We start from the raw sequence: 26,372 nt of genomic DNA on the forward strand, positions 1-26,372 counted from the left end.
TCATCAGGAACTCAGAACTGGAGGCTGAGCTCTCCTGCCCTGGGCTGTCCTTAGAGCCCTTCCGAAAAGCTTGGCCTACCCAGAATGGGGAGGAACCCAGGAGCAGCTTTATCCTCTGTCTTTCTTTGTGTCAGTCTTCTTTCTACCTCCTATCTTTTCCAACTCGTACTCCTAGATGGCATTTTGGACCTGTAAGTTTTTTTTCGTCTGTCTATTCATCTATCCATTGCAGACTGTACCATGTGCTGGGGATATAGCTGTGAACAAAACAGTAGACCTCATGGCATTTACAGTCTAGCCGTTATCTGTAGCTAGGCGTTTAAATTTCCTGGCCTCCCTAGTCAGGTTCTGATGCCCTTACATAGCCTGCTTTCCAGGAACAATTCCATAGCTCTCTGACTTGGCTGTCATCCTTTGGTTAGTAAACATGGGGTTCTCAGGGTGTCCTCAGGGAGAACTCAGGGCGTAGGTGTGGTGTCCTTCCTTTTTCCTCTACCCACCAACACTTTCTGAGTATCTGCCATGTGGTGGTTACTGTGACAAGAACTGGGGTGGGATGGGGGTAATGAAATGACTAAGCCACAGCCCTTGCCCCCCTTTGAGAAGCCCAGTGACCAGAGCACAGGCAGAGAGGCCAACCGTAATGGCAACCTGAACCAAGACCTATTGTTGTTGTGTGCTGTCGAGTCAATTCTGACTCATAGTGACCCTATAGGACAGTGTAGAATGCCTATAGGGTTTCCTAGGTTGTAATCTTTATGAAAGCAGATTGCCAAGTCTTTTCTCCTGCAGAGCGGCTGGTGGGTTTGAACTCCCGACCTTTTGATTAGTAGCCAAGTGCTTAATCATTGTGTCACCAGGGCTTCTGAACTAAGACCTATGGGGTCCAAAGGAAGGAGGGGCAAACCTCTTCTCCATGTAAGGAGGCACCCCAGTCACTTTCAGTAGGCAATGTTGAGTGATTTATGTCTTCAACTAAATGTGATCCCTCCCATTGCAGTCAAAGCCTGTTTTTTTTTCTGTCACTGGTCTCAGAAACCAACCAAACAAAACCAAGCCAAACTACCTTTAGTTGTTTTCTATCCCAGCCTTTTCACTGTCATTGATAACAGTCCCTCCTGAATCATGGCCGAGTATGGTAACACATGGAACTCTGGTGGCACAGTGGCTAAGAGCTCACCTGATAACAAATAGGTTGGCAGTTCGAATCTACCAGCCACTCCTTGGAAACCCTGTGGAGTAATTCTGCTCTGTCCTGTAGGGTGTCTGTGAGTTGGAATCGACCTGACAGCAATGGTTTGGGTTTTTTGGGTTTATGGTAACACATAATGTCCCAGCCATTTAATTTCCATAGCAAATAGGAGAGTGACCCCTGCCCTTGGCGCTTCCTCACATCCCCTGACTTACTGGTCCTTCACGGAAACATTCTGGGATGTGGGCCCCCTGCAGGGCTCTTTCTTGCTCTTTCTTCTCTTTTGGCACCACCAGTAAATAGTTTGTTGAGAAATGAAAGCATTTCCTGTACCGCCTAAGAAGATTTCAATTCTGCAGTTTAAAAAATGGGGTGAGCTGAACAAATGCTCCCCTCTCTTACGACGGCAACCCATCTCACACATTCCATAGGACAGCGAGTGCAGTTTTGCCTCTAACCTAAATTCTGGGTGAGGCTGCTCTATTTGCTTGGAGTCACCGGATGCCTCATGAGCTGCACACATTGTCAAATACAGAAATATTCAGTGCAGGTCAGAAGAGGGCTCTGTGTTGGCCCACTGGTTCTGATTGTGTGTGGGTGAGTGAGTGCCCCAACACAGAGCTACATTTCGTACTGCCAGCCTGCCACATACAGGGAGTGGCAGGGAGAGTTTGGCATTTACTCTGAAGCCTGTATCTCCCCAGTTGTCAGTCAGGAGAGATGTTGCATGTTGATTTCACATATTCACTTCGCTTCCTACCCCTTGGGAACTCTGTATTTGCTTCACTTTTTTGTTATTAAAAAAGAAAAGGCAGTTCAGCCTTGTTCATATTCTCCGAGATCCCCTCAAGGGCAGCTTGTACCTCCCAGCTCTCCTGGGCATGGCAAGTGGTCGAGCCTCAGGAGAGGGCAGGAGAGGTGGCATCTCAGATCACCTTTTCTGTCTGGTTGGTCCTTCTGCACCCAGAATCCGTGGACTGGGTCACAGCAGCTGGTCTTCTTGCCTCTCCCCCATGTTGCTGCCAGGCCCAGCTTCCTAGAGCACTAATTCTGTATGTGCCACTATTGCTTGGAAAGCCCCAGGATGAAGCCCAGACCTTCTGTGTGTCATGTAGGGCCTCACAGAGTAGCTCACCTTTGATTCCCAGGGACATTCTCCCTGCTTCCATCAAGCCTGCTGCCTCGCTGTTTCCTGAGGTGCCATACCGAAGCCTTCCTAGATTACCCTACTCCTGTCTTCCTGTCTGGACCCATCTCAGACAGTCTAGTCCATCTCCAGGTGGAGGGCCCAAGGACCATCTCTTGTCCTATCAGGTATATACTGTCTATATTGCTAAGCCCTCCTTCCTGTGGCCTTCTCAACCTCCTTTGTCTGAGCTCCCTCCTGGCATGGAATAGCTTCCTGTCTTCCAGACTACATTCTCCCTGCACCCCCTTCCTTCTCCCAACCCTCTATAAGATAACTCAGGGCCATCTCTTAGTGACCCAGCCTTGTTGATTATCACTCCTGACTGCATCTCCTTTTATAATGACTGCTTATCAGAACTTAACTCTTTCAGGTTTCCTGTTGTGCTTTGGTGGCCCCGTGGTTAAGTGCTAGGGCTGTTAACCAAAAAGTCAGCAGTTTGAATCCACTGGTTGCTCCTTGGAAACCCTATGGGGCAGTTCTGCTCTGTCCTATAGGGTCCCTGTGAGTTGGAATCAGCTCAACGGCAATGGATTTAGTTGTGCTTTGAAATCCAGTCTGTTAGACTGGTAGGTTTCCAAGGGCAGGAACTATGTCTAGAGGCCAAACAAGTGAAGAACATGGGCTTTGAACTTAGTTTCCTTATTTAGAAACTGGGGCTAATAATCATACCTATCTTGTAGGGTTGTCGTGAGGATTGAATAAGTTACTGCGTGTGAAGCTTGGTGCTTGGTATATATTGTTGTTAGTTGCCACTGAGTCAGCTCCGACTGATGGTGATTGCGTGTACAACCGAATGAGACATTTCCTGGTCCTGTGCTATCTTCACAATCATTGGTATGTTTGAGTCTATTGTTGCAGCCACTGTACTTTGAGCACCTTCCAACCTAGGGAGCTCATCTTCCAGCACTATTGGACAATATTTTGTTGTGATCTAAAGGGTCTTCATTGGCTAATTTTGGGAGGCAAATTGCCAGGCCTTTTTTTCCTAGTCTGCAGGTATTTGAAATACCTAGTTGTTGGCATCACTTCCCGCAACATGGCAACATGCAAGCCAGCACGGTACCACAAACTGATAGACAGGTGGTGGTGGTGTGTTAGTGTTGTTGTGTGCTGTTGAATCAATTCTGACTCAGAGGACCATATATAGCAGGGTAGAAACTGCCCCATAGGGTTTCCTAGGCTATAATCTTTACGAGAGCAGATCACCAGGTCTTTTCTCTCATGGAGCCATTGGTGGGTTTGAACCGCTGACGTTTCAATTAGTAGCTAAGCACCGAACCATTGCACAGGGCTTATAAATCTGAGTGGCTCTTATTATTCTGGTAATGACTAGGCCAGATACCCTGATGGGACTTTACTGTAGCTTTGTTAATGGACTGATGAGTGGGATTTCAGGTGCCCTTTTGACAAGTGTGACCAGGAGGGAGTAGAATGGTTATATTGGACAGCCTCTTCTTCTCTTCCCTGCCTGTCATCCTCCACCTCCTTCCCTCTAGGCCCTCAGACTTCTGCCTGGGTTGCTGAGGAAGTAGTAGCAAGAATTCATTTATAATCAGAAATGAGGAATGAGCCAGGGACAATGGGGAGACAGCCTTGACTGGACAAGGTGAGTTGAGAGAGTGGAGAAATGAGAAAAGATTAGAAGGTAGAGGGGGCCAGCCTGGGAGGGCCCTCACTGACACCAGGTCCCCATCTGAGAAGAGTAATAATAGCATCTTAAAACTGTTGCGTGTTGCTGTCCTCAGAATGTTCTCACATATGCCAGCTCACTTTATCCTCACAACACCTCTGTGAAGTAGGCTCTATTATTTTCCCCTTAAAGAGGAGGAAATGGAAGCTCAGAAAGGCAAAGTACCTTTCCCTTGATCACACAGCTAAAAAGAGCTAAGAGTGAAGAACAGGTCTCCTGACTCCCGGTCCCGCTGGTAACTGATCTCTCCTTGTCTGCATCAAAGAAGTAACGTTGTGAGAATGAAGTGGCAGCAGGAGCCCCTCAGGAGCCGCCTGGGCCAAGCTGGAGAAGACAGAAGGCATTAGGCATTTCAGTCAGGCGACATGGTGTTCTGTCAGGAGCCAGCTAGACATCTGCCCCCTTTATCTGTAGATAGCATCCACAGGACCGCTGTGCCCATCCAGGAGAGAATAAGTTGCCAGTGACTGTGATCCACATCATGTTTTATTGCTGGGCCCCCGATCTGAGTTGAGAAGGGGCTCAGAACAGTAAAACCACTGCAGGTTCCTTCAAAGAAGCTGAGCTGCCCTAACTCTGGGAGCCCTCACCTCTAGAATGCAGGCTTGCCTCGGGGCCAGGTAGGTACAGAGCTGTGTCACTGTAACAACCCTGTGAAGTTGGGATCCATGGCCCCTTTCCACACAGCCATATTCAGTGTTGCAGCTCTGTTCCGGCACTCTCCCATCTGGCCCGCCTTGGTGATTAATGTCCTCCTGTCTCCCTGACTAGATTGTGTGTGCCTGAAGGGCAGGGAGCAGCACATCTTATATGTGTTTCTTCAAGGGCCTGGCCCGTGCTCAGCACACAGCAGGTGTAGAATAAATGTCTGATTGGATCCAGGGAGGACATTTCACACACCCCCCTACCACGTCGGGCATATGCTTCTACCCAGCCATTCCTGCTGAGTGCCTCCCAGAAGTCAAGCCCCATGGTAGGTGCCAGGCGTATCAAGCCTAGTGAGACATAGCCCCTACTTTCAGGCTCTCTCAGCACTCCATTGCTTAGTGACAGGGACCGCGGCAGAAAGGGGAGATGGGATCCCTGTCCCCAAGCCTTCTAGCCTTCATCGTTTGCAAACTGTGGTGGCCCCAGGTTGGCACTGCAGATTCCTGCACAAGCCGAAGTATGAAGGGGCTGCTCCTGGATGTTCCCAAACCCCTAGGAAGAGCATTCCGCACGCGCTTCCCTGACCAGCCCTTTTTGTGCACTTCTCACAAGAGAGGACCCAGCTTGTGGCCAGAAGCACTCCTACATCACCCTTGGCATAGGCAGGATGCGGAGGAGCAAGGGAGGACCCCCACTTCGGCCACCTACCCCTCCCAGTCCGGCTGGGGTCCCAGTTGGAGCGGTGTCCAACGCGGGATTGAGGGAATGGGGGTTTAAGCAGCTACAGAAGCCTCGAGGAGCCGTGCGCGCGCGTGCGCGGAGGGGCGGGGAAGGCGGCGCGCGCACGCCGCGGAGGCCCCAAGAGCCTTTCGCACACCTCGCTTCTCCCCTGCGGTCCCTTCCCCTGGGCGCCTTAGCCAGATCTACATGTACAAGAGCGTGCGGGATGTGTGTGTGTGTGCGCGCGTGTGTGTGTGTGTGCGTGTGCGTGTGTTCACATATAGCCGGGAGACTCTGCGCCCTGGCCGGACAGGCCCCCGTGTGCACAGGGGACAACTGCCAGTTTGACAGTGGCTGCACTTCTTTCCCCAACAGACCTTTCCTCTGGCTTCTTTCGGGGCGTTGGTACTACCAATCCCCCTCTTCAGCCTTTTTTCTCCGGTTTAAAGAGACCAGCGGCTTCCGAATGAAGGTTCTGGTTCACCCCTAGCTAAAGAGCCCTTGACATTTAGCGAGGGTTCGCGGGGCACTGGTATAGGCACACAGCAGAACACTAATCCTATTAAAGATATTGTGTCATTGGGGAGGGGGGTGGTTCCCCCACCAGAGCTGGTAAGGTAACCCTCATTGGTCGAATGGTAAGCAGGGGGCGGGGCCGAGGGCCCAGGGATGGGGCTCGGGCGATTTCTGAGTCTGGAGTCAGGGCTGGGGTTTCGCAGGGAAAGCCCAGCGGTTGCAGCTGCCGCGGATCCCTCGGCACTGCCCGCCACGTTCTGGGCAGCCCAGGTCCGGCGAGCAGCTCATCAAAGTCGTGGAGCGCGAGGAGGCAAAGCGCCCTCAAAGTGGTCGGGCTCAGCGCTGGGGCTGGGCTGGGAGAGGTGTGCTCAGGGAGCCTGGAGCCCGGCGCCCTCTGCCTCAAGTGGAGGGGCCGGTGCACTAGGGAGGCGAGGCGAGCAGACACCTCGGACTGAGAAATAAAATTGCAGCCTTCCCAAAGACGCTAAGTTACGCAGTCGAGCCAGTTCCCGGAGAGCATTCGAGAGCGCGCGTAGAGCCCAGCTGAGCTGCAGAGCGTTTCCGGGCCGGCCGGCCGGCCAGAGCGGGGCGCCGTCCGAGAGGCAGCGGCCCCTGGGCACGGGGCTCAACCAGGAGTGCGCCCGGTACAAAGAGGGGGCGTGCAAGGCTCCGCCAGCCTGCGCGCCCGACTTGGGCGCCCCCTTCGTCCCACTCCGGGAGCAATGCCCCCCGCCCCTCGGGCCCCCCGGGAAAGACGCGACCATGGAGAAGTCGAGTAGCGAGGATTCTTCGATCCACCGGAGTCCATCTTTGGACAGCAAGGACTCGGACTTTGCCAAGCCGTCCACCTCGGGTCGCCCGTTTGGCCGCGGCTTCACGGCCGGCGCCTTCTACGGCACGGCGGGCTCCCGGGGCCAGAGCCGTGCGGAGGCCGGCGTTAAGACCGACAAGTACAATGCACCCAAAGGCAGCAAGTACGTGGTGTTTTACCTGGACCTCTCCTTTGTTTTCCTCCTAGAATTTAAAAAGTGCAACATGGCCAGGGGCTGCCTCTGCTGCTTGAAGTACATGATGTTCCTCTTCAATTTGATATTCTGGGTAAGTCCTTCCCTTTATCTCTCCCTTTGCCCGCTCGTCCTCTTTGCCTGCTGTAGTGTGATACCCTCTCTTCTCTTCCGTGCTGCATTGCTCCGCTGTCTGCACAATGGTAAGTTTTTTTTTTTTAATCGTTTTTTCCCTCTTTCATACATCTCTCTCCCTTCCTCCCTCTCCATGGTGGCTGAATGGAGGCTCCAACTTGCCTGTCTTCCAGGAGAAACTTGCTCTACTCCCAGGAGGCTGGCAAAGTTTGCCACCACCTCCATCTCCTATGAGAGAACCCATGTTGGACATGCCTGGGCAACCTGCAAAATGAGGGGGTGGGGGCAGGTCAGAATTTTTAACAGCATGACTCTGAGTTGAAGAGAGGCACAAGTGAAGATAGTTTTCTGAGTTTCTTCCTGTATTTCTCCCGAATACACAAGAATACCATCTGCAGCATTTATGGGAGTGGGCTCGGTAGAGGTCACATCCTCCTTCTGCTTTCAGTGAATCCCAGGAAAACGAGGAGGTGCCCCTGTCCCAAGTCCACGGACTCTCTTGCAAGCCCTCAGATCTGCTCCTGAGTTGGGGCTTGTGTGGGAAAGGAGGTGTGTGGGAGGGATGCTGCCATCGGGTGGCCAGTTGCTGCTTTTGAGGGATTGCAGTAGACTGGGCAGGGAACAGGCTGACCATGAGCTCTTGCCATGGAATGTCAGCCCTCCCAGGCTCAGGAGCCCCAGGCGCTGAAAGGGGAAAAGGGAGACAATCAGAGGTGCCCCTGTCCTTGGTGAGCGATTAATTTTTAGAGAAGGTGTCAGTGGGTGGGGCAGCTCAGAATTATTCTCTGGCTTCTGTGTGGTTCTGCAGGCTGTGTGTGTATGTGTGTGTGTGTGTAAAAGAATTACTAGTTTGGCAAATTTGAAAACTTCTTAAGTTCATATCTAATTGTCCTTCACCCCAACTGCTGCCTCCGCTTTTCTTCACCAGAGCCCAGACATAGTCGGCACAGATGTTTGGCTCTTCCCCAGGGCCTGTCTTCCTGCCCGCTGGAGGCCGTCAGCTGTATGTGGTCCAGGAGGAGCTCTGGGGGCAGGAGAAAGTCATTCAGAGTGAAGTCGGGTAGAAGCGGTTGTGCTTTGGTGTTCAACTTTTGTGTGGAGTGACCTATTTTAGCGGAAGTAACTTTTGAGTGCATGGTTCTGCCTTAGCTTCTTGTGTGACCTTGGGCAAGTCACTTTGTCCCTCAAGTTCTGGGGCTCCTTTCTGGTCTGTTGGGGTATGTCCTTATCTCATTAATTATGAAATGTCTGGCATCTGGGAGAGGAAGCGCCTGAATATATCCCGGCCTTCTCACTGGGGAGGAAAGCCCCCTTCCCTGCCTGAGCATGGACCTCTTCTTCTCTTCCAAGGAGACTGGTCTGAAATGATTTGAGTTGGGTTACCCCGGATGTCACCATGGGCTGGGACCCTCCAGCCACTTCTCTTGGAATGTTACCTGTCATGTGGTTAGGGTTTTATGGAAACGAGGGCAGAGATATTCTAATTCTTTTCTTGGGTGGTGACAATCGTTTGGAATGTTGAGAATGACTGTGTAGTCTGCTGGTGGGCAAGTCCCTCCTGCTCCTTTGAGTCATTTGTCGGCATCTGTGTTTGTACTTCTTTGTGCTTTTGAACTCCTGTGAATGCTGTGCTTTTCATTGTTCACAACTTTCCTCTCTGTCTTCTTTTATAGTCCCAACCTCCTGTTCTGCGTTGACCCACCATACGTATCTTAACACTTATTAGGAAGAACCCTGTTATGGTGGTGCCCAGTGCCTTTGGCGAGTAACTACCAACTCCACACCACTCCTCCCTGCCCCCACCCCGCCACCTGCTGGCTGGAACCGATATAACTGCTTGTGGCTCTTTTCTTTTCCAGCATACTCTCAACTTGGTTTCAGAGGCTAGTGCAATGGGGTGTGCTCTGCACATAGTAGCCTTTCATTTTGTGTTTGTGAATGTATGAGTGAAAGACTAGAGCGTTACATTCTCGGCGTGTTATTATGTGGTATGGGTTCCCAGGTCCTACTTCATAGGGAGGAGAAGCTACTTATCAAACTTGCCTCTGATTAAGGTTCGCCTTGCAGAGGGGGTCACCATGAGTCAGAATCAACTTGATGGCAGCATATTTTTTTTTAGCACCTTACTGTGGGATGACGTGTGGCTCTTTTCCACGTTCCCTTAAAAGCCTGGCAGAGGTTAATGAGCTAGTCAATGGAATATCCTTCCTTTATGGTTTTCAGTGAAAGAACTTGCTGTCTCTTCCTAATGAGAAGATCCATACCACTGCTGTCTTACTAGGCAAGGAGTCCAGCTATCTCCTGGTCTCTGACTTTGCTGATTAGTTAATATTTTCAGAATTCCCATGACACGGTAGCAGCTAGACAAAATTGGATCTCAAAGATCCAGTTCTTTTATGTTAGTAACGAATGTGCTAATGAAATGAGACATATATTGTAGGAAAGATGAAAAATCTACCAAAAAAAGAAATGGTTGCTCGTGTCTGTACGAGAGAGTGTTGGCTGCTGTGCTTAGCGGGAGGTGAAGGAGCAGGTACGGCAGCATGCTAGCCAGGATTTGGGAATGCTGGATCACTGTGCTAGACTCAGATGAAGACTCCTGTAGGGAGGTGCTCAGACTTGATCCAAGAGAAGGAGTGAAGGAAAGTGCCAAATGAAAAGAAAAGGGATGAAGGTGCTTACATCAAAAGTGGGTGGGGTGGTTGATAAGGCAGGGTCCCTGGGAAACCTCTGCTACTTCCCGGTCTACACAAGGAGGTGACAGACAAGAGAAGGTGAGTGAGAGGGTGGCGGTGTCCAGGGTGTCCCAGCCTCCGGGATCCAGAGCAATTGTTAGGGATTTTGTACCTATTGCTTTTTCTACCGCCATGGCTCAGATCCTAAAAGGAAGCCTTTCTAAGACATTAGAGTTGAACCTGAGGCTGGCAATCGATAGAGACCTTCCCACAGATCCTGGAGCCTACCTGGTAGTTTTCTAAATCCACTGCTATCGCCACACCCCCTCTGCCTCCTCTGAGCCCGCTGGGAGGATTCCCAGTGCTGAGTTGAGGTGCAGCTGTCTTACACTGCATCTCCCTTGCAGGCTTCAGAGTCCCTGGTTCCTTGTCACTGGCTGGAGCTTCCAGGGTATTGGTATTGGTGAGGGCCTTGGTGATGTCAGTTGGGGCAGGATCAGAGGCGGAGCTTTGTAGCTAGTGAGCCTCCTCCTTACTAAGAAAAGGCCAGGTGCCTTACAGGCTGCTGGATGCCTGCCTGCTGGTGGGGGTCCAGGTCTGCTTCTGTACTGCTAACTTCACCCAGACAGTGCTAGCCATCTTGGCACCCCAGTGCATTATGGGAGTTTGGGGCACCCAGGAGGGCAGCATTTCTGAGGGCCTGATATGGGGTAGAAGACAAGGAGTCAGTGGTGATTCCTGCCCTGATTCACAGGGCCAAAGAGAATGCTGGGCTTCTTGGTGGATACGGAATAAGAAAAAAAAACAAACAAACAAACCCAAACCCGTTGCTGTTGAGTCGATTCTGACTCATGACAACCCTATAGGATAGAGTAGAACTACCCGATAGGGTTTCCAAGGAATGACTGGTATATTTGAAGTGCTGACCTTTTGGTTAGCAGCCAAGTGCTTAACCATTATGCCACCAGGGATAGGGAATAGAAGGCCTGAATTGAGACAAATACATCCCCATCCTGAGGGTCTTGTCCTCCAGTAATCAAACCCAGCCCAAGGCTTTTCTCCTAGCAATGGGAACCATCCAGGGCTTTTCCCTCAGTCAGTTCTCTCTCTGAGTCCCCCCACCCCCCGCCCCACCCCACCAAGGCCATCTGGCTGAATATTCCAGGTAGAGATTAGGTGAGCCATAGCCCCTCCAGGGAGTCCTTGGGTGGTGAAAACAATTAAGTGCTTGATTACTAACCAAAAGGTTGGCTGTTCGAACCCACTTAGAGGTTCTTTGGAAGAAAGACCTGGCGATCTGCTTCTGAAAGGTCACAGTCTTGAAAACCTATGAAGCAGTTCTACTCTGCAACACGGGGTCACCATGAGTTGGAATTGACTTGACGGCAACTGGTAAGCACCCCCAGGAATGCAGAGGAGGCTCAGAGCTTTTGACTGTGAGTAGGGGCTGGGGGAAACATAGTATGGGCTGGAGAGGGAATCTTTTGGGTGCTGGGGTCCTGTATCCCCTACCTGGGATGGCAAATTGTGGTCTTAGCCCAGCTCCTTCTGACCCAAATCACACTTCTGTCTGAGTATGGAGGGCTGGGGGGTAGGGCTAGGGTTGGTGGCATAATTGCCACTCAGGATAATGGTCACTTTTTATGCTTGCCAGCAGAGCTGTCCCATCACTTTAAATCATGGCTGGCAGAGCAGTGACATTCTGATTCCTTTGGAAGGTCTTTTCCTTGTGGATCATTCCCTTAATAAAGGCCAATTAGCTGAGGAGGCAGTGTTTGGTGTGCTCACTGGAACAGGGTAAAAGTTGGTGCAGAGCTGCCATGAGCAGGGCAGTGGGTGGGGGCCCTGATTAACCTCCCCTAAGTGGGGTCAGGCCTTTGCTGCTTGGCCCTTCTCAGACCATTCACTCACCCTTGTGAGTAGCCTATGTGTGCTCTCCAGCCATGTTTAGGGCACGTGTTTGGTTCTGGCTTGGCTGGATTGCATATGTGTTTGTGGGCTCCATGGCTCCCTCTTGATTGTTGGTGCCCAGCATCTGGGTCTGTGCATAATCAGAGTTTGACAGCCTGGCGTGTCATGAGGAAGTCTGTGAAGTATCTTCTGTCTGAGAATGGAAGTGGTGAGTGGGCTCAGTGGTTCTGAACAGGGAGCTTCTTTTCAGCCCTGCCTCCCCTGGCCTCCTCTGGCCTCCCCTGGCTTCTCCTGGCCTCCCTTGGCCTCTCCTAGCCCCTCCAAAGAGAGGAAGAGATCTAGGCTAACCTTGGCAGTGAGAGGCATTTGGATGCTTCCCAGAGTGCTCAGGTGTGAGCTGTCCAGGCTGTTTCTGAGCACGGCTGTGATCCTGCCTCTCCAGAGGACTGCTGTAAGTAGATCTTGAGGGTGGGTCAGGCTTGGGGCAGGGGGGCAGATGAAGGGTCTGGCAAATGCTCCCAGGACCCCTGGAGCATGGCCACCAGGGAATGCCAGCTCTGTGTTCACTTCCTTTCCAAAGCATTAAAAGTTAAACTTCCTTGTCTTAATATCTATTTTTAAATCATGTTAGAGCCAGCATTGGTGTCAGTCAAGAGGGGGTGGGGATGGAGAGTATAGAGAGGAGAAAGTCCCAGCTGAAACAGGGTGAGCAGCTCTCTACCTTGAGGGGAGGGCTGTGGGGCTGCCATCCTGGCCTGAGAAGAGTACAGAAAACACCCCCAACCTCCCCCGAGTGGAGAGGCCTCGCCCCCACCTGGCTTATACCGCCATGGGCCTGGCTGCCCTTGGGCAAATTTGGCGGCGGGCTCTGTGGCCCTAGGCATTCTGTGGCTTACTAGGGTGTTGGGGTCCCAATTGAGTCCATTCACTCACTCCACAACTATTCACTGAATGCCCGCTGCGTGCACAGGAGCCTCCAGTTGGTGAGAACAGGGCCTGACTCGGCTCACACAGGGCGGATCAGCTTTCTCATCCCAGGAAGTCATGGAATTGAGAGGTCATCTGGCTCGTCCTCTGCTGAGCATTTGAACACAGGGCTGCCGAGGGGGTGGTTAGAGCAGGGGCACCTCTCCCTTCCCCGGCATTCTAGGGAGGGGCAGTGCAGGCCTGGACCCAGCATCCTGGTGGCCTGACTTGTCCTTTCCTATCCTCCATGCCTACATGGTTGCCCTCTGACTCTCCTTCTCTAAAATATATGCTCCAGTCACACATTTAAAGATGAGATAAAGGGGAGAAAAAACAGCCCGTGTTGCTTTCAGTAATTTACTGGTTTAGAACAAAGAATTAGTGAATCTCTTGGCTGTTCTGTTTCTTGTATTAAAAGGGCTGATTGGATACTATGTGGCCAGCCTGTACTACATGCAGTATCGAGCACCTGTTGTAAACCAGTCCTTGGGCTGCTCAGAGTCCCATGGAGGAGTCAGACACAAACAGATAATTACAGCTCTGAGCAGTTGGTGCTGTAATGGACAAGACACAGAGGTAGAGGAAGTGACACCTGGGTTTTGAAGGATGAATAGGAGTTTGTTGGATAGACGGGATTAGAGGTTGGGGCATGAAGGAAGGTTGGGGAGAGAGAGCAGATTGACACAGAGCCTATGCTGGGGGGAGCTTGAAGCCCAGTGGGAGAGACATAGCCTCCTGCACATATGAAATGGGCTGAACACAGAGAAACAAAGAATGGTGTTGTCTGGGTGGTGCCCAGGTGGCTTCCTGGGTTGGTAAATTTGGAATGGGTTCTGAGAATAAGGTGGTATGGCCCTACTATAAAGTACGCACCGTGTCTGGGGGCGTTTGTCTCCAGGGCACTAAGAAAAGGGAGATTTTGTTTTTCTGGCGGTGACCACCATGGCAGGTCTTGTTTCATCACTCAGGCTGCAAGCTGTTGCTGTAGGTAATCCAGCTTTATTGAGATGCCCCTATTTTCGTCTCCCCTCTTGTCCTCTCCCTTTTAGCTGCGATATGCCCGCTTATTTGGTTCTAGTTAGGAAGCTTTGAAGCCGAACTAAACCCTTTGGGCAGAGTTAAGTCTTCTGAGCCAGCTTTGTCCCTGCTCACATTTGAAAGCTAATCTGCCAGCAGAAGTGGTAGGGGGCTGGGGTCAGATCCTGGCAGGAATATTACAAGTGGCACATGGTTGCGGGTGTGAGCAGCTCTTCAGCTGGGGGAGCAGCACAAGCTGGAGATAAGGCTTTAAACTCCACTCTTTCTCTAGCTGGCCAGGGGACTGCAGGTAATGTCTGAAAAACCTTTTAACTCTAAAATGTAGTGAGTCTGTGGTTCAAGTCAGATGGGGTCACCTTCTTTTCCCTTGAGCCCCAAAAAGGTTTGAAGGCTTGAAGGATAACTGGAGAGGCCTTTGGGAAGGGAAGATTGCATGGTTTTACGTTTTCTTTGTGTTGAGTAGTGTCCTACAGCAAAGAGCCCTGATGGTGCAATGGTTAATGCTTGGCTGTTAACTGAAAAGTTGACAGTTCAAACCCTCCCAATGGCTCCATGGGAGAAAGACCTGGCAATCCGCTCCCTTAAAGATTACATCTTAGAAAACCTGTGGGGCAGTTCTGCTCTGTCACATGGGGTCGCTATGCATTGTGATCACCTCAACAGCACCTAACAACAACAACAGTGTACTGCGTCAGTGCTGTGTGGAGAGGCCCCGTTCTGGTGGCTGATGAGGGGTGGCTGGCCACAGAGAAAGAGGACACGGCTTCCGCCTGCAGAGAGCTTTCCGTCTGCTCCAGGGGCTCCTCACGAGGGGGTACGTTCAAATCATCCAGGCAGCTTCTTACATGAACAGGCTCCACGGCCCCACCGTAGACCTACAGTGTCTCCAGGAGTGAGACCTGTGTTTTGAAGGTGTCCTTTCACCTCTTGGTGCTGGGTTTCCTCATCTGTGATGATACCAATGATTTTATAGGGCTGGGGCGAGGCCCGAATGAGATAATGTGTGCATATCATATAGACACACTGCTTAGCAAGATGCTCGGCGTGTTTGGCTCTGTGAACAATATTGTCGTTGTTGTTAGTTGCCATGAAGTTGGCTCCGACTTACGGTGACCTTACATATAACACAGTAAAACGTTGTCTGATCCATCTTCATGATCATTAGTATTTTTGGGTTCATTGTTGTGGCCATCGTGTCAGCCTAACATCGAGGGTTTCCCTCGTTTTCACTGACCCTCTACTTTTACCAACTGTGGTGTCCTTTTCTAAGGGTTGGTCTTCCCAGTGTTTTGTGCAAGCTGTGGTTACGACTGCAGCTCCGACATTGAGAGTATAGGAATAAGTAGCTCCGACTAGTAGTCAGTTAGCTTCCCAGGGGTAGAGCATGGGTGCTGAATGCCAGTGCTGAGCAGGGCTTCAGAGCCCTGGAGGGAGCCTCAGGTGTCTATCCAGGCTCAGTATTGTTCTGAGTGTCTTCTGGCCTTAGGGGTGTGTGGGAAGTCTAGGCAGATCTGGTGAAATGGAGGATGGAGGTGGAAGGCAATGAGGGAGAAGGCGGAGGAGGCGGTGGCCTCAGACTTCTGGGCCCTGCAGCTGCACCTGTGAGACTGTACACTTACTTCTGGCCTTCCACAATCTTCCCTGCCTCCTTTGGTTGTTGGTGTAGTGAGTGAAGCCAGGAAGAGGCTCAGCTGGGCAGGTGGTCATGGTGCAGGGTGCTCCAGGGGCAGGCCCTGCCCTCTGCGTGCTCAGTACCTTGGATGAACTTGGAATTCTGGGGGAGCAGGTTGGCTGGTGACCTGAGCTGACTAAAAGATGGGCACATGGCCTCCAGGGCCCCAGGTCACTTCACCAATCAGAAACGTGGTCACTTAAAATGTTTTCAACTTGTAAATATGTCATATGTAAATTCACGTGGTTTAGAAAATAATCAAATGGATGTGTACCCACTATCTATGTTAAGAAATAGATTGCCTGTACCTGTAGCCTTTGTGTCCCTGCCTAAGCACGTCCCCAACACCTCCCCTAGAGACAAGTATCCTCGAATTTTGTGTTCACTGTATTTCTTTATAGTTTTTCCACGTATGTAGGCATCCCTCAAAGGACACCATGGTTGGTAAAGGAGAGGGTCAGCAAAAACAAGGGAAACCCTCAGTGAGATAGATTGACATGATAGCCTCAACAATGGACTCCAACACACGAACAATCATGAAGATGGCACAGGACCCGGCAATGTTTCGTTCTCTTATACATAAGTTTGCCGCGAGGCATCCCGAGACACATCATTTGATTTGGCATGTTTTTAAAGCCTTTGGTCAATAGGTTCATTCTGAATGCTTGTTTGTTGATTTATCTGGGCTTGTGTATGTTGCCATAGTGCATTTCTTTTTGATGCCTTATAGTATTCCATTATATCAATGTACTTTATTTATTCTTCTGTTGATGAACATTTGGGTTCTTTTTTTTTCCTTCAACAATGCCTCTGTGAACATTCTTACACAAGTCTCTTGGTGTATACGTGAAAGAGTTTCTCTAGGACAGTAGATAAGTGTCTGTGGTGAAGGATATTTTTTTTCTCCAGTCTGTCTCAGAGGTGGTCCTGCTGTGTGTGACTTCTGCGCAGCTCAAACCACATGTGGCCCACTTGACGAGTTCAGCTACACCCAAACGAGTCTTCTGATCATATGCTCCGTTGTTCTGACAATGTCAGATTGCTATAAAAATTTGTAAACACTTACTCTAAATTTCTATACTTATCTCCCTGTGGAAACCATGGTGGCGTAGTGGTTAAATGCTACGGCTGCTAACCAAAGGGTCAGCAGTTCGAATCCACCAAGCGCTCCTTGGAAACTCTATGGGGCAGTTCTACTCTGTCCTGTAGGGTCGCTGTGAGTTGGAATCGACTCGACGGCACTGGGTTTGGGTTTTTTTTTTTTTTTTGGTATCTCCCTGTACACCAATAAACATTTCCATGGGCCACACTTTAGGTAGCATTGCTGTAGGCTACACAGCCAGGCACGGCATTGCAGAGTTTTAGAATGTGTGCATGGGGTCATTATGAGTCAATCAACTTGGGCAGTGGGATTGGTTTTTGGAACCAGCTGCCATTGTGTGGTTTCTGACTCATGGCGATCCCATGTGTGTCAGAGTAGAACTGTGCTCACTCGAAAGGGTTCTCAATGGCTGATTTTTCAGAAGTAGATCACCAGGCCCTTCTTTTGAGTGCCTGTGGTGGACTTGAACTGCCATCCTTTCGGTCAGCTACCAAGTGTGTTAACGCTTTGTACCACCTTGACTAGATAATGCCAAATCATTTTCCACAGTGGATGTATCAGTTGACATTACCCCAGTGGTGGTATCGTCAGGCTTTGAAGATTTTTTGCCATTCTCTAATACCAAAAAAAACCTGTTGCTGTTGAGTCGATTCCGACTCATAGTGACCCTATAGGACAGAGTAGAACTGCTCCCATAGAGTTTCCAGGGAGCACCTGGTGGACTCAAACTGCTGATGTTTTGGTTAACAGCAGTAGCACTTAACCACTATGCCATCAGAGAGTGTAAAATGCTATATTATGGTGGTTTTAATTTGCATTTCTCTGATTACTAATGAATGTCTTTTCATATGTTTATTATTAGCCTTTCTTCATTCCTCTTTTGTGAATGCCTGCATATGTCTTTGGTTCATTTTTCTCTTGTGTTCTTTGCTTTTTCTTACTTATTTTTAGGAGCTTTATTTACCTGTTCTAGGTACTAATCTGTTGTTTATTAAATGTGTACAAACACCTGCTTCTAGTTTATAGCTTTCGTTTCACTTTCTTTGTGGGGGTTTTTTGATAAACAGAAATTTTTAATTTTAATATAGCTTAATTTATCAATCTCTTTTCTTGGCTAGAGTCTACTTTTTATTTCAGGAATTCTTCCCTGTTTCATGGACACGGTTATATCCCTAGTACTGAAACAGTGCTTGTCACATTATAGGTACTCGCTAGTCGTTGAATGAGTGAGTGAATGACTAATGACAGCTTCCTATATTTATTTCTAAAAGTTCTTTTTAAGTCCTTAATCTACCTGGAATATGTATTTGTGAATGATGTCAGTAGGGCTCCAGTTTCTTTTTTCCCATGTAAGTATCAGGTGTCCTGGCTGCATTGACTGACTAGTCTGCTGACATGTAATGCCGCCCATGGTTCCCCACCTGCATGGCCTTTTCCTTTGTGCAGAATTGTCTTATAAAGATGTGTAAACCCTTTATAATAAGTCTTGGTAGCTGGTAGGACAAACCCTCTCACCTTGTGCTTTTTCAAGAGTGTTTTGTCTCTTCTTGGCAGCTTTATTATTCTTTGCCCTTATCTTAGGGAGTCCCTGTCGACTCAGTTTGTCAAGTTTCATTTAAAAAGAAAAAATCCCACCAGCCCTGTTGGTATTTTCATTGGACTTGCATTGAATCTATTGATCAGTTTAGAGAGAATTGCCATTTTTGTGTTTGTGTTCATAAACAGAGTAGTATTCTATTCATGCATTTCTACTCATGAACACGGTATGTTTCTCCATATATTGGGGCTTCTTTGATGTCTTTCTTTGAAGTTTTGTAATGTTCTCCAGAAAGGGCTTACACATCTTTTGTGATGCAGAGACTTTTGGTGTCCCACCCTCTGGCCTCCCCTCCCCCCAGGGGCTCAGCAGAACTCTTGTGCACACAGAGGACAGAGGGCACGGGCATGAAGTCACAGCCCCTTTAGCCGCTCCTCATCATGGCGTGGTGGTGTTGGTGGAGATGATCTGAGCTATTGGTTAGGCGCCATGCTTGGTGTTTTCCCAGGTTACCCCATCTATTCTCCACGGCAATCTGATCAAGACCAAAACCCAAAAAACCCAAACCTGTTACCCTTGAATCGATTCTGACTCATAGTGACCCTATAGGAGAGAGTAGAACAGCCCCATAGGGTTTCCAAGGCTGTAGATCTTTATGGAAGCAGACTGCTGCATCTTTCAGCAGGTGAGTTTGAACTGCCACCCTTTCCGTTAGCAGCCAAGGACTTAACCTCTGCACCACCAGGGTTCCTTCTGATGAGGACAAACAGGATTATTCCCGTTGGGGCTCTAAGGAGATGAAGGCTTTGAGTGGTTAGGTATTTTGTCCCAAATCACTGAGCTAGAAAGTGACAGACCTAGGCTTTGAACCCATGTCATTTGAACCCCAAAACCCATATTCTTTCTGTGACCTTTTCTGGAAGGCCCTCCTGATCTCGCACCCTGTGGCCCAGCTTTTGATTTTGCTGTTCTCTGATCTGTCCATCAAATTTAGTGCGGTGTAACCCTGCGATAACAAGACTAAGGTGATGCATATTTGGTTATAACTCAGTTGACAATTATCTTCACCTAGCCCCAGCCTGAACCAGAGGTGGGTTAAATGGTGACCATCGTGTCATCATCAGGGACTTTCTCAGTTCAGTGGATGGCCAGCTGTGTCCAGTGTAAGTTTCATCATCTACTTTTGTGCTTTTTATGAGAGTACTTGCTCCAGACTGAAAAATACTGTTTTTCATCAACCTCCCAATAGCATGACCTGCATATTGAGCTGTTGAATATTTTGGACTTTCTTCTTGTCGTTAGTTGCCGTCGAGTCAGTTCTGACACATGGATACCCCATGTGTGCAGAGTAGAACAGCTCCATAGGGTTTTCAAGGCTGTGACCTTTTGGAATCAGATTGCCACGGCTGTCTTCTGAGGCACCTCTGGGTAGGTTTGAACTGCCAACCTTTCTGTTAATAGTCAAGTGCTTAACTGTTTGTGCCACCCAGTGACTCCTTTTGGACTCTACTTACCTCATAATGGCAGGGTTTTACTGTTCTAATCATATGCTCCTGTTTTTATATTTTTGTATCTTGTTTCCTTTCTGCTAGCATCTTCTAGGCACTTTAAATCTTGCCACTCCATAAGTGGGGGTATCTGTTTTGTAGATGAGGGCACTGAGGTTCAGAGGCACTGACACCCAAGGCCATGAGCAGGAGGGGTGAGGGTTTGGGGGTATTTGTCTTATCCTTGTCTTCTTGCTCATACAGTTTCTCAGTAAATGTGTGCTGATTTATGGGCCGGTTGTGAACTGCACAGCAATGTTAGGTAACTGGGCAGGGCCTTGGGCAGGCTAATAATGTGTCCCTTCCAAATGATTCCCCTTAAATACCTACTGCACATTTATCTAAAGGAGAGGCTCCATGTTCCTGGAGAGAGAGGATGTCTGTCCCCAAACTGGAATACTCTACTTAGCTGAATAGGATTCCTTCAGCCTCCCTACTCACTCTCCTAGAAGGCAGCTTCATGACTATCTATCCTTATTCTAGCAAGCCCCTTGTGGTTGCCCCCTACCCCTGGTGGTTTATCAGTGTACTTCTTCCGGCCACATATAGCACTTTCCCTGAGGGTTCTAGAAAATATCATTGTCCGCGTCACATTGGAGATGCTGGGTGATGCAGATAGTTAAGTGTTGACTACTAATTGAAGGGTCGACTGTTTGAACCCTCCCAGAGGCACCATGGAATAAAGACCTGGTGATCTGCTTCCAAAAGGTCGCAGCCTTGAAAACCCTATGGAGTGTAGTTCTACTCTGTACACATGGGGTTGCCATGAGTAAGAATCAACTTGGCGACAATGGGTTTAGCTTTCTGGTTTTCCATCACTTTGCCTTCCCAAAGTGCTAAAGTGTTGTGGAACTTGGTGTCCTGGGCACTTGGCTGTCCATTTTAACCCATAATTGGGTTTTGGATAGGCCTTTGGCTCAAGTTGAGATTACTGTGTCATACCACAGTGATGGATGAGGACTTGGAAAAGACCATTTATCACTCCATGCCTCAGTTTCCCTTTCTGTGGAAAATGAAAATTAAGTGGGAAGCCCTGAAAAATGATTCTGGTGTCAGGGAGAAGTGGGATGAGTTCTGAAAGGAAAAATGAAAGAGGGAAAGTGTGATTAGGTCTGTCCTCTGGCAGGAGGAGGTGAGTGAGTAAGGGTTTAATTTTATTTCTCTCCTTCTCAGAGCCAGAGGCTGCCCTGTATGTGGGGAGCTGCCAGCCAGGTCAGCACAGAACCCCCAAACCAATCCTGCTTGGCCTTGTGGCAGGCCCTCCCCTCATGCCCAACCACAGACCCCATGTGACCTGCCGCTTCAGCGGGGCAGAGGGTGGGTGCGCTCTTCTCTCCACTGCTTGTCCTCCCCCCTTCAGAAACCTCCGGGCCCAGGGCCCCATGGTCACAGAGTAGACATGTTTTGCCAGGTAAAACTAGAAGGGGTGGGGTCGGGGGTAGTCAGTATGTGTCTGAGTCTGTGTGTGAAGATTTTATGGGCATCATGGAGGGAGGAACAAGCTCCTGAGTTTTTTTTTCTCATTTCCCACTGGTCTGGTTCCACACTTGTATCTTCCTTTCTTGTTGTCAGGTGCCGTGGAGTCAATTCTGACTCATATAGCTACCCTATAAAAAAAAAAAAAAAAGGATAGAGTAAAACTGCCCCATAGGGTTTCCTAGGCTGTAATCTTTGTGGGAACAGGTCGCCAGGTCTTTTCTCCTGAAGAGCGGCTAGTGGGTTTGAACCACTGACCTTTTGGTTAGCAGCTTAGTGCTTAATCATTGTGCTACCAGGGCTCCTAAACAGTTGCCACTGAGTCAGTTTCAACTCATGGCCACCCGATGTGTGTCAGAGTAGAGCTGTCCTCCTAGGGTTTTCAACAGCTGATTTTTCAGAAACAGATCTCCAGGCCTTTCTTCTGAGGTGCCTCTGGGTATGTTTGAATTGCCAACCTTTCATTTAGTAGTTTAGAGCTTAACTATTTGCACCACTCAGGGACTTCAGTCTTCCCTTAGGTACCCAAATTGTAAGATTTTAGAGCTCCTACATGTATATGTATGTGTGTATACCTATGTGTATACCTATGTGTGTATACACACATACACACATGCACGTGAATACGTATATTTAGCTAAATTCCCTCCAAATAGGTGTGACTCTCGGGTATAAGCTGGCATCCTGCTTTTCAGCAGCCCATTTTCTTGGATGTATTCTGGATAAGCTCGGGCTCTCAGATTGCAAGCAACAACCATGGCTAATTTAAGAAAACAGATATGTAGTTACCTATTTATCTACCTATGCAAAAATCTCAGCTGTGTCATTTGGCATTTGGGGGGTAAAGCACTTTAGCAGAGGTCTGTGGTGTTTTGCTGGCTTGGTTTCCCTTCCTCCTTGTTTTATTATGCAACCAAACCTGTAGCTGTCCAGTCAATTCCAACTCATAGTGACCCTTTAGAACAAAGTAGAATTGTCCCCGTAGGGTTTCCCAGGAGCGACTGGTGGATTCAAACTGCCGACCTTTTAGTTAGCAACTGAGTTCTTAACCATTGCACCACCAGGGCTCCGTTTTGGTAATAGCACCCCTGTTGGAGATTTACTCAATATCTATAAAGGAGACAAGGTAGCTCACAGCCTAGAAGAAAAGTTGAACAACGGGCCACAGCAAGGACAGGAGCCAGGGCTGCTCTAGGGACTCCAGATATTAGGAGCTAAGGATGAGTTTCGTCACGTTGGCTCTGTCAGGATGCGGCAGCTCCTGCTGTGTTTGGCCCTGGAATCTCACTGCTGAGAGTTGGATTCCCTGGAGAGAGGCTCTGATGACTGGGTCACGTGCCCGCTTTTGGCTCGGAGTGAGCAGATCACCTTGACTGATAGGACAGGGCCTTTTGCATCGGAGAGCGGAGAATTCACCAAAGAAAGAACAGGAGCGCTGATACCAAAAGAAGAGAGGCTAGGCCAACAAAAACAATAGATGCCTGCTAAAGCGCTTTGCCCCTGAAATGCCAAAAGATGCAGCTGGGATTTGTTCATCCCCTGATATACCCTCCACACCTCGTTGAGATAGTTGTCAGGAACAGACGGAGAGGTCAAGAACCGAGATCAGTTGTTCCCAGGCCATTCAGGAGCTCTGACTGGTTCTGTGGGTGGAAGAGAGCGGTGTTCGCATCCCCAGTGTTCTGTCCTCAGCACTTGGCCGTACTATCCATGTTCTATCTGAGTCACCTGCGTACATTTCCCAGTTCCCCAGAACCAGGGTACCCTTTGAGGCCTCCCCCAGCAAGCCAGGCTCATGGATCCTAGTCTGCCAGCCCATCCCTGGTGACAGCCATCGGGTCTGCTGGCAGGGCCAGTCAGTGCTCTAGGGTGGTGGGTGCCAGCAGTGCTGCCGCCTCCTTTCAGCCCTGCCCTGGTGTTTGTCGACGTCCTCACACCCGAGACTCTGATCTCCTCATCATTTGTTCTCAATGATCCGCCACTGAGTCCTGATGAGTGCCCGAGCTGCGCTAAGCCACACTGCACACTGCTGGGGAAATGGGAATGCACCGTGTCCCTGCCCTCAAGGAGCTTGCGGTCCAACTGGGAAGCTGTAATTGCCTTTCATGAAACTAACCGGCAAGGCAGCATAGCCTACCAGAAAGAGCCCATGTTTGCAGTGGATCAGACCCAGGATAGTGCTTTTAACTGAGGTCCTGAATGCCCAGCCCTCAGGTTCCCCATCCTACATCATGAGGCAGTGGCAGGGTTAGATGAGATAACTTGATGTCAGAGTACCTGTGCACTGCCTCGCACACATAGGTACTCCAGTGCCTAAACCCTGGTGGTGTAGTGGTTAAGTGCTACGGCTGCTAACCTAAAAGTCGGCAGTTCAAATCCACCAGGCGCTCCTTGGAAACCATGGGGCAGTTCTACTTTGTCCTATAAGGTTGGAATCGACTCGACGGCAGCCTGTTTTGGGTATTATTACATAGGAGTCCCTGGTGGTGCAATGGTTAACATGCTTAGCTGTTTACAAAAAGGTTGGAGGTTCAAGCCCACTCAGAGACTCCTTGGGAGAAGGGCCTGGCGATCTACTTCTGAAATAAGGGCTATTGAAAACCCTGTGGAGCACAATTCTACTTTAATACACATGGGGTTGCCATGAGTTGGAATTGACTTGATGGCAACGGGTTTTTTTGTGATTAGATAATTCAGGGTGTTTCCCTGTTTGCCTTGCCTTCTAGGAAGCTCAGTATTAGATTTTGTCTTTAACAGTAGTGATTTTCTTTAATCAGGATTGTCGTGTTTATCTTGTCTGGATGGTCTTGTAGTATTTGGGTCTCTGTTACCTCAAGTCTCTCTTGAAAGTGAGAGCAAAAGCAGCATCAGCAGCAACAACAAAAGTCTCATGTGACGGTGAGGAGACAGGCAAGTATGAAAAGGCGAAGCGTGAACTCTAGCAGCACCAGGGGTCCAGCTTAGGGCCGGTGCATGGGGAAGGCCCTGCAGCAGGGATGGGACCTGAGCTGCTCTTTGACAGAGGAATGGGATTTAGCCTTGAGAAGAGGAGGAGGGACAGCCTTTAGGCTCAACTGATCAGGGGGAGAAGGGAGGGGAGCCTGAAGTCAGCAGGAGGAGAACTTTGCACAGGGTCTGTGGCCCCAGGTGTCAGCGACTTGCACTCAGGCTCATTGCTGTCATGGGTGCAGGCCTGATGAAGGAACACGGGCACCCAGAGATGAGACCATGGAAGAGCTGAGCAAGTGTCAGACAGGATGTACATCGGGGCGAATGCCTCTGCAGGGGGAAGGAGACAGCATGTATCAAGCACCTACCAGGCATGCTGTGTGCTCTCTCACTTTAACATGGAGGGCGAGTGTCGGGTGCAGAGTACAGCATCTGCCATCTGTCTGCTGATCAGAGCTGGCTTTATGGAGGAGGCAGGGTTTTAAGGGAGCATCTGAAGGGCAGAAAGGAAGGGCTCGGGCATCCAGAGGATGGAAGATGTATAGATGGAGGAAGGCAGGGAAGTGGAAGCAGGAGAGTGAGATGAAGGGATTCTGGACAAGCAGAGGGACTGAGGAGGATGGAGGAAGAGGAGGCAGGAAACATGAGGTGCTAAGAGGGCAGTGGTAGTTGAGTGGTAGAGTTCTCACCTTCCATGCAGGAGATCCAGGTTTGATTCTCGGCCAGTGAACCTCATGTGTAGCTACCATCCATGTGTCGGTGGAAGCCTGTTTCAGCAGAGCTTCTAGACTAAGACTAGGAAGAAAGGCCTGGCAATCTTCTTACAAAAATTAACCAATGAAAACCCTTTTTACAACAGCCTGACCCCCCCAACCGATCATGGGGATGGCACAGGAATGGTCAGCATTTTGTTCCATTGTGCATGGGGTCACCGTGAGTCAGGGGCCAATTCGATGGCAGCTAACAATATTGGAAACCAGACAAAGGCTAATGCAGACAGTGAGGATCTTGAACCAGGTCTGTGGTATGGAAGGAATTGCTTCAGTCGAGCAGTTTGCTGGTTGGAGAAGACTCCTTTAATGACAGCACTTCAGGTTGTACCTGGAAGGGCATTAGAGATTGCCAGGCGGAAGAAGTTCTGGGTAATACCCTGAGGTTGATGGACATGGTGACTGGGGCCTGGGCTGGTAGGCTCAGGGAGTCTATTGCAGGGGCATCGAAAGAAACTGCAGACGCTGGCGGTAAGGACCCTGAGCCTTCTGTACTCTGTACGGTGAGCAGCAGCCCTGCACCCCCACTATGTGTTTTCTGAGAGGTCAGGTATGTCCAGAGGCTTGACCACACCCCCCACCCTCTCAAGGGAGTCTTCCCTGCCTGTTGGCAAGGGAGCTGGTTGGACCCAAATCAGAGTGACAGCTTGTCAGGTCGATAAGCCTGGCTCTGGGGAAGAGCTCTGTGATGTCTGAGCTATTTAGGACACCCTTTGTGACCAGTCCCCGGGGCCTGGAGATTGGTTGGGGAGGAGGTTGGGGGATCCTCAGAAAAGGGACCAGGAGGAAGGAGCGTGGTGCAGTGGGTTGAGGAGCTGAGTGCATAACTTGCCTGGTGGGTTTGTTACCTTTTATGGCAGCCTGGGAGAATCACGATGGGGGCCCCCCATCCCTTTCTCCACTCCTAGCCCCCCTTCCTCTGCCCCTCTTTCAGCCTGCCTGATCAGAGGAGAGGAGTCTGTGTGAAAAGTGCACGTTTCACAAAAAGCTACTCCTCGATAGAGGGCTGAGGGACTGAATCAGGAGCTGTGGGAGGAATATTGACAAGACTCAGCCTTGCTGATTAGCTCTTTCTTTTCCCTGTTAAATGGAGGCTCCTTACAACTTGCGAAGGCTGGGCGGGGCAGGGTGGGGCTAGACAGCAGCTCCAGCAGCCGAGAAATCCTGGGATGCCCAACCACTTAGCCTGCATTTCCTCCCCATCTCTAGAAGTGCAGGAGTGCAGCTTTTCACCCGAGATATATGCCAGTTAGTTCTTAGTTGCACCAGGTGGGACCACAGTGGTGGAGTGGAAAAGAGCATGGGACTGGTTGCAAGAGACGTGGGTTCTAGTCTTAGCACCAGCTCTGTTGTTACTCACTGCTGTGTGATCTTGAGCAAGTTATTTCCCCTCTCTGGGCCACAGTTCCCACATCTGGAAAATGATGCCTGTGGACCAGCTCAATTCTAAGGTCCCTCTGGTTTTTATACATCCGTGATTTTATATATTTCTTTTGCTTCCTTTGTGTTTTTAAAGAACTGGTGATTCTTGAGGTACTTTATCTTCCTCATCCTCAAAGTAGCTCTGGTGGAATGATGGATCAGGGATGATTCCTTTACATCTCTTAGGTGGGGAAACTGAGGCCCAGAGGGAGG

At 49.7% G+C, this 26,372-nt stretch overlaps 1 protein-coding gene across 6 annotated transcripts in view; it reads left to right on the forward strand.

Moving 5' to 3' along the window:
- Nucleotides 1–26,372, forward strand: part of TSPAN9 (tetraspanin 9) — a 308,842-nt gene that overhangs the window by 160,514 nt on the left and 121,956 nt on the right. For 5 of the 6 annotated variants that reach the window (XM_049882196.1, XM_049882197.1, XM_049882200.1 and 2 more), the window contains one exon: nucleotides 6,974–7,053. In XM_049882196.1, coding sequence (XP_049738153.1) covers nucleotides 6,974–7,053 — 80 coding nt within the window. Of the gene's footprint in view, nucleotides 1–6,120; nucleotides 7,054–26,372 lie in introns of those variants that run through there. The other variant, XM_049882195.1, reaches the window with a different exon arrangement.

The sequence above is a fragment of the Elephas maximus genome, chromosome 4, assembly GCF_024166365.1.
Source record: "Elephas maximus indicus isolate mEleMax1 chromosome 4, mEleMax1 primary haplotype, whole genome shotgun sequence".
In the NCBI taxonomy this organism is placed as follows: domain Eukaryota; kingdom Metazoa; phylum Chordata; class Mammalia; order Proboscidea; family Elephantidae; genus Elephas; species Elephas maximus.